General features: G+C 43.9%; 1 protein-coding gene across 2 annotated transcripts in view; it reads right to left on the minus strand.

Moving 5' to 3' along the window:
* TFDP1 (transcription factor Dp-1) overlaps nucleotides 1–14999 on the minus strand; it is a 129202-nt gene that overhangs the window by 10687 nt on the left and 103516 nt on the right. For both annotated transcript variants that reach the window (XM_077296940.1, XM_077296941.1), the window contains exon 11: nucleotides 14772–14853. In XM_077296940.1, coding sequence (XP_077153055.1) covers nucleotides 14772–14853 — 82 coding nt within the window. The remainder of the gene's footprint in view (nucleotides 1–14771; nucleotides 14854–14999) is intronic.

Below are 14999 nucleotides of genomic sequence, written 5' to 3' on the forward strand. Positions count from 1 at the left end.
GGGAGTTCCTACTGTTTAGGCACATCAGGGGCTCTGCAAACGCAACCTGACGCCCGCAGAGCATTCCATCAAAGTCTGCATTTCAAAACGTCACTACTTCCCTTCCGAACCCCGACGTGTGCCAAAACAGTGGTTTACCCCCACATACGGGGTATCAGCGTACTCGGGAGAAACTGGACAACAACTTTTGGGGTCCAATTTCTCCTGTTACCCTTGGGAAAATAAAAAATTGTGGGCTAAAAAATCATTTTTGAGAAAAGAAAAATTATTTTTTATTTTCATGGCTCTGCGTTATAAACTTCTGTGAAGCACTTGGGGGTTCAAAGTGCTCACCACACATCTAGATTAGTTCCATGGGAGGTCTAGTTTCCAAAATGGGGTAACTTGTGGGGGAGCTCCAATGTTTAGGCACACAGGGGCTCTCCAAACGCGACATGGTGTCCGCTAATGATTGGAGCTAATTTTCCATTCAAAAAGCCAAATGGCGTGCCTTCCCTTCCGAGCCCTGCCGTACGCCCAAACAGTGGTTTACCCCCACATATGGGGTATCATCGTACTCAGGACAAACTGGACAACAACATTTGGGGTCCAATTTCTCCTATTACCCTTGGGAAAATAAAAAATTCTGGGCTAAATTCATTTTTGAGGAAAGAAAAATTATTTTTTATTTTCACGGCTCTGCGTTATAAACTTCTGTGAAGCACCTGGGGGTTATAAGTGCTCACTATGCATCTAGATAAGTTCCTTGGGGGGGTCTAGTTTCCAAAATGGGGTCACCAGTAGGGGAGCTCCAATGTTTAGGCACACAGGGGCTCTCCAAACGCGACATGGTGTCCGCTAACGATTGGAGCTAATTTTCCATTCAAAAAGTCAAATGGCACGCCTCCCCTTCCGAGCCTTGCCATGCACCCAAACAGTGGTTTACCCCCCACATATGAGGTATCGGCGTACTCAGGAGAAATTGCCCAACAAATTTTAGGATCCATTTTATCCTGTTGCCCATGTGAAAATGAAAAAATTGAGGCTAAAATAATTTTTTTGTGAAAAAAAAGTACTGTTTCATTTTTACGGATCAATTTGTGAAGCACCTGGGGGTTTAAAGTGCTGACTATGCTTCTAGATAAGTTCCTTGGGGGGTCTAGTTTCCAAAATGGGGTCACTTGTGGGGGAGCTCCAATGTTTAGGCACACGGGGGCTCTCCAAATGCGACATGGTGTCCGCTAAAGATTGGAGCCAATTTTTCATTGAAAAAGTCAAATGGCGCTCCTTCCCTTCCGAGCCCTGCCGTGCGCCCAAACAGTGGTTTACCCCCACATATGAGGTATCAGCGTACTCAGGACAAATTGGACAACAACGTTCGTGGTCCAGTTTCTCCTTTTACCCTTGGGAAAATAAAAACATTTTCGCTAAAAGATCATTTTTGTGACTAAAAAGTTAAATGTTCATTTTTTACTTCCATGTTGCTTCTGCTGCTGTGAAACACCTGAAGGGTTAATAAACTTCTTGAATGTGGTTTTGAGCACCTTGAGGGGTGCAGTTTTTAGAATGGTGTCACTTTTGGGTATTTTCAGCCATATAGAACCCTCAAACTGACTTCAAATGTGAGGTGGTCCCTAAAAAAAATGGTTTTGTAAATTTTGTTGTAAAAATGAGAAATCACTGGTCAAATTTTAACCCTTATAACTTCCTAGCAAAAAAAAAATTTGTTTCCAAAATTGTGCTGATGTAAAGTAGACATGTGGGAAATGTTATTTATTAACTCTTTTGTGTCACATAACTCTCTGGTTTAACAGAATAAAAATTCAAAATGTGAAAAGTGCGAAATTTTCTAACTTTTTGCCAAATTTCCGTTTTTTTCACAAATAAACTCAGAAATTATCGACCTAAATTTACCACTAACATGAAGCCCAATATGTCAAGAAAAAACAATCTCAGAATCGCTAGGATCCGTTGAAGCGTTCCTGAGTTATTACCTCATAAAGGGACACTGGTCAGAATTGCAAAAAACGGCAAGGTCATTAAGGCCAAAATAGGCTGGGTAATGAAGGGGTTAAAGTCAAATAAAATGTGCCTAATAATTTGGGGCCTTTATTACCAGTGACTACTTTGAGCAGATTGGTGCAGTTTTTTGCATCATTTTAGATTTCAGGATTATACGAGTTTAGTGGGAATGGAAAAAAAAGCTAAAGGAAACCTACTTCTAAATAAATTCCTAAATTCAAATAATTAGCAAATCACTAAATTGCTCGCCACCTTGTTTCACTAACAGAAACCTGTTCTAGAATGTTAGTAAGACATCTGCCTGTGGGCATGTGTAGTAGGAAGCTCTTCCCTTTCTACCCCCTCTCTTTATATGTAGGAAGATGTGATCGCAATGTATATTTTGATTTATTAGTAAACCATGTGTGCGTTGAAAACAAAGATGCTGCTCACACTGCAGTCCACCCTGACATGTGATTAATAATGGAGATACCAGGGGTGCTAAGATAAGAAGAAGAGGCTGCTCACACTGCTGTCCACCCATCTATCTGATCAAAACAGGGATTATCAGGTGTGTTGAGGTATGAAGAGGCTGCTCAAGGTACCTTCACACGAAACGACTTTGTAACGATATCGCTAGCGATCCGTGACGTTGCAGCGTCCTCGCTAGCGATATCGTTTAGTTTGACATGCAGCAGCGATCAAGATCCTGCTGTGATGTCGCTGGTCGCTGAATAAAGTCCAGAACTTTATTTGGTCGTCCGATCGCCGTGTATCGTTGTGTTTGAAAGCAAAAGCAACGATACCAGCGATGTTTTACACTGGTAACCAGGGTAAACATCGGGTTACCAAGCACAGGGCCGCGCTTAGTAACCCGATGTTTACCCTGGTTACCAGCGTAAAAGTAAAAAAAACAAACAGTACATACTCACCTGCGCGTCCCCCAGCGTCTGCTTCCTGACACTGACTGAGCGCCGGCCCTAAAATGAAAGTGAAAGCACAGCGGTGACGTCACCGCTCTGCTGTTAGGGCCGGAGCTCAGTCAGTGTCAGGAAGCGGACGCTGGGGGACGCGCAGGTGAGCATGTACTGTTTGTTTTTTTAACTTTTACGCTGGTAACCAGGGTAAACATCGGGTTACTAAGCGCGGCCCTGCGCTTAGCAACCCGATGTTTACCCTGGTTACCCGGGGACCTCGGCATCGTTGGTCGCTGGAGAGCGGTCTGTGTGACAGCTCCCCAGCGATCAAACAGCGACGCTGCAGCGATCGGCATCGTTGTCGCTATCGCTGCAGCGTCGCTTCGTGTGAAGGTACCTTCACACTGCTGTCTGTATATCTGATCTAGCAGTGGAGATATCAGGGGTGTGGAGATAAGAAATGGCAGCTCACACTGCTGTCCACATGGGTATCTTATACAGAAGATACCAGGAGTGTTGAGGTAAGAAAAGGCAGCTGAAACTGAATTCCACCCTGCCTCTCTGAAAGCAGGGATGCTGCTGTGACCCGGAGATGACCGTTCATTGTATAGGTTATCACCAGGTCATAGCAGTCACTCAACACTCAGAAAGACATAGTGGACACCAGTGTGAGCTGCCATTTCTTACCTCCGCACCCCTGATATCTCCACTATTAGATCAGATATACAGGCAGCAGTGTGAGCAGCCTCTTCATACCTCAACACACCTGATATCACTGTATTTGATCAGATAGATGGGTGGACAGCAGCGTGAGCAGCCTCGCTTTAGCTGAGCACCCCTGACATCTCCAGTATTAGATCAGTCACAAGGACTTCATGTACAGCAGTGTGAGCACCATCTTATCTCAAAACATCTGCTATCTCCAGTGTCAGATCAGAAAATTATGCTAGTCAGCAGTGGAAAAGTAGTATGAGCAGCCTCTCTTTAGACATGAAGGGGGTTGCAGCTACCAACACCTCACAGCTACCTGTACTATCAAAATTCTAGAACAATTACGGCTAGTGTAACAAACAGAAGGACATTTTAATTCTACACAAAAATGAATATAAATTGCTAATCAAAAAGGCATTTAATGAATGAAAAATTACATTTGCTTTAGTGGTTTACATTTTTTTTTTATTCCGGGAGAATCTCTATAATAAACTTGACAGGCCAACATTGGCCAAAAACTGGATCCCCATTGACTGCCCTGTACAACTTTCCATGGTCGCATTCAGTTTTGCTGAAGGGGTAGTCTCATTTTATTACATTGCTTTAGACAGCAAGAAAACAAGCAAGTGGGCAATTGATTTTCATTTTCTACCTGCTGTGAGAGCTTTTAGCTTACACCATGTACAGCTGGTTTCAGAGAGCCTGGTCAAGTATGTGCAGTAGTTACATTCTAGGAGACGAGTTACACTAACATCCAAGCCACATTTCTCCAGTACATTGATTTCTATGAAGCAGTTAGCTGCTCACCTCCCTTTCCTTCAGCTCCTGACATGGGAAGTTTATGATCATGGCTCTAACTTTCCTGAGACATTTATGCTTGTTCAAATGCAATGTTATCTCTATATGCAAATATAGTGATAACAATGTAGATTCATAAGTCACTGACAGACTCTGAGCTGCTTATGAAGCAACTTGAGAATACCCTTATAGGCTAAGTTCACAATGGGCGCTTTTTTATGCTGATTTTCAGCCGTTTTTCACAGTATCAGCAAAGCCTATAAGATTTCAGAAATCTCATGTACACACTTTTTTGTCATCATTTTTTCTGTTTTGCATGTTTTTTTTGGGGGAAATAAAGCATGTCACTTTCAGAGACAAAATTAACAAAATGAAGAAAGGAAGTACAGAAGTATATAGTATATGAAACTCTTGGCCACCTGAGATGGCAGTTTGGATTAGTAGAGTTGAATTAAATTAGTGATGCATGCAAAGTAAACATTGGCTAACAAAAGGTGTGAAATTGAATAATGCCTGTGGCTGACCAAGGTGTGAGGGTGCACAATGCCTGAGTAACTCAATGGTTGAGCAAAGAGTGAAAGTTAAATAGTGTCCTACAAACTCAATGCACTGCCAGGGTCTTAGGTAAATTATTCCAAACCAATACACCTCCCTCAGCTGTTACATTTGTATGTGTATTTTTTCATGAAGATATGTATTGTATTGGTGACCTGTGTTCATGCTTCTGTGGCGGAGGCAAAGCTGAACTCTGGGATCCTGAAAGACGCAACAAAATCTGCACCAAAACATGTATTTTTGACGCTGCTTCGTTTCTGCAAAGAGTGCGGGTTTTGTTGCAGAAAAAAAATGCATAGTGTGAACTTAGAATAAAAGGGGTTTTCTGTGAACAAAGATTTAAATTAATACATCTTAGAATAAAAATAACTTCCACAATTGGATTTGTTAAAAATAAAATGTTCCTGTGTTGAGATCATCTTATAATTATGCCCCTGCTGTGTACTGTGTAATGGCTGTGTCTGACCATACAGGGTCCAGGAAGGAAGGCTTGCGCCGAAACGCACGTCGGGGACCGGCACATCCAGGAGACTGCCCAGAGCAGGATTTACCTGAAATGCTGCGCTTTCCTTTACCCCTTACTACTGATTGTTATATACGTAAAATATTTAACCATTTATGAGCGGTACCTGGAATGATACTTGTATTAGTGCCCAATATACCATATACCAGTTAGCAGTTACCTGCATTAATTAGTTACTCCAGCAGCTTATGTTTGCACCTGTGCACTTTGTATTTGCACTTATCTTTGCACTTTGGTATATACTTCTTTTGCACTTTATGCTGTTATAAATAGAGTAACATTAAGACTTACCAGTCCTATTTTTAATGATATATATGCATTTATTTATTTATTTACTCATATTATGTCAGTACTGTAATATTCTGGGACTGTTATATGCTGCTGTATCTCCGTTTGTGCCCCATTTTGTGGTTTCATCCCCCCCCCCCCCCCCCCTACCAATTTATGTAGTGTTATCTTTTCAAAATAAATTCAATTTATTTGGGCATTAGTTCGGTTTTTGTCCTTTGTTTTTGCATACAGGGACATGGTCTGATCACACTACAGCTCCTGGGCAGGGGAGGAAGCAAGAGAGTATAAAGACACTATAGCAGGGGATCCCAGCTGATTCTTTTTGTGAGGTAAAACATTTCACTGCCTGTTTTCAAAGGGAAGGTACCGCGTTTGTAGATCATTGATAAATCAATGTAATGTAGCATAAAATGCTGTTATAACAAAGATTTGATTGCATTTGAAACATTTTGTGTGTTATAGGAGCTTAAAGAAAGCACTGGAGGCTGACATCTTGCTTTCACAGCAGCAGCACAACACTATCAGTGTCATAATACGGTACCCCATGGTCATGGGAGATAACAGACTGCCACTGACCCTATCTATTGTAATGGAGCAGTCACTGCTGTGAACTGGGCACGCCTTTGTGGGCTGCACAATTCACAGTAGTGGGAGTGTTCTGCTGCCATTTTCATGGAGCCCTCGGCTGTCAATTTGTCTCCTGTCATTAGGATATGTTAACAGAAGCAGTACTGCTTCAGAACAGATACTGGATTGATAGGAGTAAAATGCTGGAGAAAAGCTGCAGAGTATCAGACTGCAAAGACATCAAGGAGGAACAGTGTATGATCAGCATTATCCCAGCAGGAGCCGTCAGCAGGAGCTGTGACTCATCCCTCAGCTAAGATAAGGAGCTGCTGGTCTGCAGTGAACTTGTGGAGGGGGGCGAGATACATGTAGTCTGGGTGAGAGAGATGTGAAGACTGATGGGAGAGAGAGACCGTAACTGCTGATGATAGCAGATCACAGGGCTGTCACACGCAAAATGGCGCTGCCCTGTGATGCTGCTCTTCATTCTGCCCCAGGGATACTAGAACACCCAAAAGGGGAGGGAAATTGTGATGTCATCAGTTGCTGCCCCAATTTTACAGCTAACAGTAAAGCTGGTACGTCTTCCTACTGCTGCTTGAGGTCTAAAATGGAAAATGCTCCCCCTAGTGGTAATTGTATATATTTGTAAGAAAATATATAATACTAGATGTTTCCAGCCAGCTAACGCTCGGCACGCTCATTGCTATCCAATTAACGCTGCTGGTGATTAAACTAAAGTAAATAATGACAACATTCAATAGCGCTTACGCAGGTGGTAAATTAACTTAAAATGAAGTTCATAACAATAGTGTGGTGATGTGCTGGGGGCGGGATTGTGTGTGCTGTTATGGTGAAGGGCGGGATTGTGTGTGCTGATGTGGTGGGGGCGGGATTGTGTGTGGTAATGTGGTGGGGGGGCGGGATTATCTGTGATAATGTGGTGGGGATTGGGATTATGTGTGGTAATGTAGTGGGGGGGTGGGATTATCTGTAGTAATGTGGTGGGGGGGCGGGATTGTGTGTGGTAATGTGGTGGGAGGCGGGATTATATGTGGTAATGGGGTGGGATTGTGTGTGGTAATGTGGTGGGGGGCGGGATTATGTGTGGTAATGTGGTGGGGGGGCAGGATTATCTGTGGTAATGTGGTGGGGGACGGGGTTGTGTGTGGTAATATGGTGGGGGGGCGGGATTATCTGTAGTAATGTGGTGGGGGGCGGGATTGTGTGTGGTAATGTGGTGGGGGCGGGATTATGTGTGGTAATGTGGTGGGGGGCGGGATTATCTGTGGTAATGTGGTGGGGGGGCAGGATTATGTGTAGTAATGTGGTGGGGTGGCGGGAATATGTGGTGATGTGGTGGGGGCGGGATTATGTGTGGTAATGGGGTGGGGGGCAGGTTTATATATGGTAATGGAGTGGGGGGGCGGGATTGTGTGGTGATGTGTTGGGGTGGGATTATGTGTGGTGATGTGTTGAAGGGGCGGGATTATGTGGTGATGTGGCGTTATGTGTGGTGATGTGGTGGGGGCGGGATTTGTGGGGGGCGGGATTGTGTGTGGTGATGTGGTGCGGATTGTATGTGGTAATGGGGTGGGGGGCAGGATTATGCGTGGTGATGTTGTGGGGGCGGAGCTACTGTGCAGGGGCGGGATTAGCGAGTAATCTCGATGCCTCATATAAATTTGCCATATAGAAATGTTTGCAAACATTGCATTAAATTTAATTGCCATTTTAAAGCTTAATTTCACAAAAAAGCAAACTACAAGAAAACTGGTGGCACCTTCCCTTTAAGCAATGTTTTACCTCAAAGAAAGAATCAGCTGTGATCCCTGTGCTGCTATGTCTGTATTATATTATTTTGCTTCCTTTCTGTCCAGGAGCTGTGGTATGATCAGACCATGTACCTGTACGGTCAGACACAGCCATTACACAGCAAGAGCACATTTATAAGATTATCTCAGCACAGAAACTTTTCTTTTTTTTTTTTTTAACCCCTTCATGACCCAGCCTATTTTGGCCTTAATGACCTTGCCATTTTTTGCAATTCTGACCAGTGTCCCTTTATGAGGTAATAACTCAGGAACGCTTCAACGGATCCTTGCGGTTCTGAGGTTGTTTTTTCGTGACATATTGGGCTTCATGTTAGTGGTAAATTTAGGTCGATAATTTCTGAGTTTATTTGTGAAAAAAACGGAAATTTGGCGAACATTTTGAAAATTTCGCAATTTTCACATTTTGAATTTTTATTCTGTTAAACCAGAGAGTTATGTGACACAAAATAGTTAATAAATAACATTTCCCACATGTCTACTTTACATCAGCACAATTTTGGAAAGAAATTTTTTTTTTGCTAGGAAGTTATAAGGGTTAAAATTTGACCAGTGATTTCTCATTTTTACAACAAAATTTACAAAACCATTTTTTTTAGGGACCACCTCACATTTGAAGTCAGTTTGAGGGTTCTATATGGCTGAAAATACCCAAAAGTGACACCATTCTAAAAACTGCACCCCTCAAGGTGCTCAAAACCACATTCAAGAAGTTTATTAACCCTTCAGGTGTTTCACAGCAGCAGAAGCAACAAATAGGGGAAAAATTAACATTTAACTTTTTAGTCACAAAAATGATCTTTTCGCAACAATTTTTTTATTTTCCCAAGGGTAAAAGGAGAAACTGGACCACAAAAGTTGTTGTCCAATTTGTCCTGAGTACGTTGATACCTCATATGTGGGGGTAAACCACTGTTTGTGGGCACGGCAGGGCTCGGAAGCGAAGGAGCGCCATTTGACTTTTTCAATGAAAAATTGGCTCCAATCTTTAGCGGACACCATGTCGCGTTTGGAGAGCCCCCGTGTGCCTAAACATTGGAGCTCCCCCACAAGTGACCCCATTTTGGAAACTAGACGCCCCAAGGAACTTATCTAGATGCATAGTGAGCACTTTAATCCCCCAGGTGCTTCACAAATTGATCCGTAAAAATGAAAAAGTACTTTTTTTTCACAAAAAATTTTTTTAGCCTCAATTTTTTCATTTTCACATGGGCAACAGGATAAAATGGATCCTAAAATTTGTTGGGCAATTTCTCCTGAGTACGCCGATACCTCATATGTGGGGGTAAACCACTGTTTGGGTGCACGGCAAGGCTCGGAAGGGAAGGCGCGCCATTTGACTTTTTGAATGAAAAATTATCTCCATCGTTAGCGGACACCATGTCGCGTTTGGAGAGACCCTGTGTGCCTAAACATTGAAGCTCCCCCACATGTGACCCCATTTTGGAAACTAGACCCCCCAAGGAACTTATCTAGATGCATAGTGAGCACTTTAAACTCTCAGGTGCTTCACAAATTGATCCGTAAAAAATGAAAAAGTACTTTTTTTTTTCACCCAAAAATTTTTTTAGCCTCAATTTTTTCATTTTTACATGGGCAACAGGATAAAATGGATCCTAAAATTTGTAGGGCAATTTCTCTTGAGTACGCAGATACCTCATATGTGGGGGTAAACCACTGTTTGGGTGCACGGCAAGGCTTGGAAGGGAAGGCGCGCCATTTGACTTTTTCAATGGAAAATTAGCTCCAATCGTTAGTGGACACCATGTTGCGTTCGGAGAGCCCCTGTGTGCCTAAACATTAGAGCTCCCCTACAAGTGACTCCATTTTGGAAACTAGACCCCCCAAGGAACTAATCTAGATGTATAGTGAGCACTTAAAACCCCCAGGTGCTTCACAGAAGTTTATAACGCAGAGCCATGAAAATAAAAAAATATTTTTCTTTCCTCAAAAATGATTTTTAGCCCGGAGTTTTTTATTTTCCCAAGGATAATAGGAGAAATTGGACCCCAAATGTTGTTGTCCAGTTTGTCCTGAGTACGATGATACCCCATATGTGGGGGTAAACCACTGTTTGGGCGCACGGCAGGGCTCGGAAGGGAAGGCACGCCATTTGGCTTTTTGAATGGAAAATTAGCTCCAATCATTAGCGGACACCATGTCGCGTTTGGAGAGCCCCTGTGTGCCTAAACATTGGAGCTCCCACACAAGTGACCCCATTTTGGAAACTAGACCTCCCAAGGAACTAATCTAGATGTGTGGTGAGCACTTTGAACCCTCAAGTGCTTCACAGAAGTTTATAACGCCGAGCCATGAAAATATAAAATTATTTTTCTTTCCTCAAAAATGATTTTTTAACCCACAATTTTTTATTTTCCCAAGGGTAACAGGAGAAATTGGACCCCAAAAGTTGTTGTGCAGTTTCTCCTGAGTACGCTGATACCCCATATGTGGGGGTAAACCACTGTTTTGGCACACGTCGGGGAGCGGAAGGGAAGTAGTGACGTTTTGAAATGCAGACTTTAATGGAATGCTCTGCGGGCGTCACGTTGCGTTTGCAGAGCCCCTGATGTGCCTAAACAGTGGGAACTCCCCACAATTGACCCCACTTTGGAAACTAGACCCCCAAGGGAACTTATCTAGATGTGTGGTGAGCACTTTGAACCCCCAAGTGCTTCACAGAAGTTTACAACGCAGAGCCGTGAAAATAAAAAATCATTTTTCTTTCCTCAAAAAAGATGTTTTAGCAAGCAATTGTTTATTTTCACAAGGGTAACAGGAGAAATTGGACCCCAATATTTGTTGCCCAGTTTGTTGTGAGTACGCTGGTACCCCATATGTGGGGGTAAACCACTGTTTGGGCGCACGTCAGGGCTCGGAAGGGAAGTAGTGACATTTGAAATGCAGACTTTGATGGAATGGTCTGCGGGCGTCACGTTGCATTTGCAGAGCCCCTGATGTGCCTAAACAGTAGAAACACCCCACAAGTGACCCCATTTTGGAAACTAGACCCCAAAAGGATCTTATCTAGATGTGTGGTGAGCACTTTCAACCCCCAAGTGTTTCACATAAGTTTATAACGTAGAGCCGTGAAAATAAAAAGCACAGGGGGGGGGGGACCGGAGCACGGGGAGGGGGCACCGGAGCACGGGGGGAGCGGACAGGAGCACGGGGGGAGCGGACAGGAGGACGGAGGAGCGGACAGAACGAATTAGGGGGGCGGACAAATCGCTCTGATTGGCAGTTTCACTTTCAACAGCCAATCAGAGCGATCGTAGCCACGGGGGGGTGAAGCCACCCCCCCTGGGCTGAAGCACCACTCCCCCTGTCTCTGCAGATCGGGTGAAATCGGAGTTAACCCCTTCACCCGATCTGCAGGGACGCGATCATTCTGTGACACAGCATATGCGTCACAGGTCGGGAAGGCACCGACTTTCATGACGCATACGCTGTGTCACAGGTCGGGAAGGGGTTAAACACATCCAAATGTGAAAGCTATTATTCAAAGATCTATTGAAAATTAGCTTTAACCCCTTAACGACCGTTGATACGCCTTTTAATGGCAGCAGTTAAGGGTACTTATTCCTCGGTGCCGCTCACAATATATTCATTTCTCTTAAGTATTGGCACACGTGACCGCCGCAGCAGGAAGCAGGCGGCTGACAGTGCACGCTACTGAAGAGGAATGGATACTCACCGCTCTCTGCGATGAATGGTCCCGGGTGAGTATTCTAGCATCTGTGCTCTTCTTGTGAGCAGCGCATGATGTCCCTCCCATGCGCTGCTTACAAGCATTAAGCAGCTGCTGGCACCGGAGCAGGACGCTGCAACTGCGAAAGAGGGGAGGAAGGTAATCGTAAGGGTTTTTTTTTTTCTTTTTAATCTTTTCTGATGGGGCCATGGATACAAGGACTGCGATGGGGCCAATCATACCAGCAAGGGGATGGGGCCAATCAATCATACCATTATGCCAGAAAGAAATTAATATTCATTGCCCTCCACGCCCATGGGTGTGGAATGCAGTGCATATTCATTTCTCTTTAGCAGTGGGCATAGGAGTTAGCCGGAGCTGCTGGCTCCTGCCTCTGTGACCTGCTGCTCCTCCGATACCGCTCCCCCCACCTCCCGAGCCAATATATTCAGACTAAGACGCACCCCCCATTTTCCTCCACATTTTGGGAGGTAAAAAGTGTGTCTTATAGTCCGAAAAATACAGTATTTCTCTTTGATCTGATATGATCTAGCACACCAGAGGAGAGAGAAATGGGGTTCAACGAGCCCCCCAGTACCTACGGTGTCCCTGGACCCTCCGGCTCTGTCACCCGAAGTATTCCTCTGGGAAGAAAATGGCGAGCGCATGCGCAGTGTGCCAACCAAGCTCTGTCTGCCGGCACCCGCCAACAATACGAGATTTTTCCTATTTGTTAATTTTGATCACTGTCATTGACCCCATCAGTGATATATAAAAAAAAAACCGTAAATAAACCCCCCCCTTTATCACCAACTTAGTTAGGTAAAAATAATAAAATAAAAAAAAGTATTTATTTCCATTTGAGTTGGTGCTGGGGCTATGGCTGGGGCGCTGGGGTTAGGATTAGGGTTAGAATTGGGGGGTTCCACTGTTTAGGTACATCAGGGGGGGTCTCCGCACCCGCCATCGATTCCAGCCAATTTTGGGTTCAAAAAAATCAAACGGTGTTCCCTCCCTTCTGAGCTCTGCCATGTGCCCAAACAGTGGCTTTCCCCCACATACGGGGTATAGGTGAACTCAGGAGAAATTGCACAACACATTTTGTGGTTCATTTTCTCTTGTTACCCTTGTGAAAATAAAGTTTGGGTCTATAATAATTTTTTTGTGAAAAAAGTAAAAATGTTAATTTTTCCTTCCACATTACTTTAGTTCTCGTGAAGCACCTGAAGGCTTAATAAACTTCTTGAATGTGGTATTGAGCACCTTGAGGGGTGCAGTTTTTAGAATGCTGTCACTTTTTGGTATTTTCTGTCATATTGACCCCCAAACTCACTTCAAATGTGAGGTGGTCCCTAAAGGAAAAGGTTTTGCAAATTTTGTTGGAAAACTTTTAACCCTTATAACGTCCTAACAAAAAAAATTATGCTTCCAAAATTGTGCTGATCTAGAATAGAAATGTTGGAAATTTAACTATTTTGTGTGATATAACCCTGATTTAAAGGGAACCTATCACCCCGTTTTTTTCGGTATGAGATAAAAATACTGTTAAATATGGCCTGAGCTGTGCATTACAATAGTGTAGTTTGTGGACCCCGATTCCCCACCTATGCTGCCGAAATACGTTACCAAAGTAGTCATTTTCGCCTGTCAATCAGGCTGGTCAGGTCGGATGGGCGTGGCTTCTTCCCCCAGATATTGCGTAGTTTTCCGTTGGTGGCGTAGTGGTGTGCGCATGTCCAACGTCCCCAATCCTGCACGGGGGGGGGGTGAAAATAGCAGCGATGTCCGTTATTCCATTGGTGGTCGGTGGGCGCGGCCATCTTCCTTTGGCCGCGCGTGCGCAGAAGCGGCGCTCTGCTGGCCGCGGCTTCAGGAAAATGGCCGCCGCGATCTCCATCTGCGCACGCGCGGCATCCCGCGGCCATTTTCCTGAAGCCGCGGCCAGCAGAGCGCCGCTTCTGCGCACGCGCGGCCAAAGGAAGATGGCCGCGCCCACCGACCACCAATGGAATAACGGACATCGCTGCTATTTTCACCCCCCCGTGCAGGATTGGGGACGTTGGACATGCGCACACCACTACGCCACCAACGGAAAACTACGCAATATCTGGGGGAAGAAGCCACGCCCATCCGACCTGACCAGCCTGATTGACAGGCGAAAATGACTACTTTGGTAACGTATTTCGGCAGCATAGGTGGGGAATCGGGGTCCACAAACTACACTATTGTAATGCACAGCTCAGGCCCTATTTAACAGTATTTTTATCTCATACCGAAAAAAACGGGGTGATAGGTTCCCTTTAAGGGCACAAAAATTCAAAGTTTTAATACTGCTAAATTTTCAAACTTCTTGCCAAGTTTCCGTTTTTTTTCATAAACTTAAGTCATATTGAAGCAATTTTACCATTAACATGAAATACAATATGCCACGAAAAAAATCACAGAATCAGTGGAATCCGTTGAAGCGTTCCAGAGCTATAACCTTAAAGGAAGCGTGGTCAGAATTGTAAAAATTGGCTTGTTCATTAAGTACAAAATTGGCTCTGTCACTAAGGGGTTAATTTATGGGAAAACCTCTTCAATTCCACATGACAACATTTTTTGGCTGTGAACTTCTGCAATATTTTTATTTAGTGCACTGTGAAATTAGATTTTCCCACAAACAGCAACACACCGATTACACAAAAATTAGCAGGATCACTAAGATATCATGAGGGAGGCGGTGCAATGTCTTTACAAAGTTACCCAACTTGTAACGTAGATTATTTTTTAACACGCGTTGCAAGGTAGTGTTCAACGGAGGGCAAACACAAAAAAACAGTCAGAACCATAATTTGTGGACGTGGCTAGATCAAGAAGATTCATTGGCCATAAGGGAAGCATTTTGGAAAATGTAAGCTTTTTACCTGGCAGAAAACCTTCGACCATTCGACACTGAACCTGAAGTAGACGACACATACACACTACTGATGGATCCCTGAGCCATTTCTAAAAAGAAGAAAAAAAATCGTGGCAATTATATACTGCTTAATAAGTAATACAATTTTGCAATCAGTCTACTTGACCTTCTACAGTTACGCTATGGTACCTGGAAGAATGTGTTTTCTATGTAACTGTGCCGAATGCAGCTATTC

Source organism: Ranitomeya variabilis, chromosome 3 (assembly GCF_051348905.1).
Source record: "Ranitomeya variabilis isolate aRanVar5 chromosome 3, aRanVar5.hap1, whole genome shotgun sequence".
NCBI lineage: Eukaryota > Metazoa > Chordata > Amphibia > Anura > Dendrobatidae > Ranitomeya > Ranitomeya variabilis.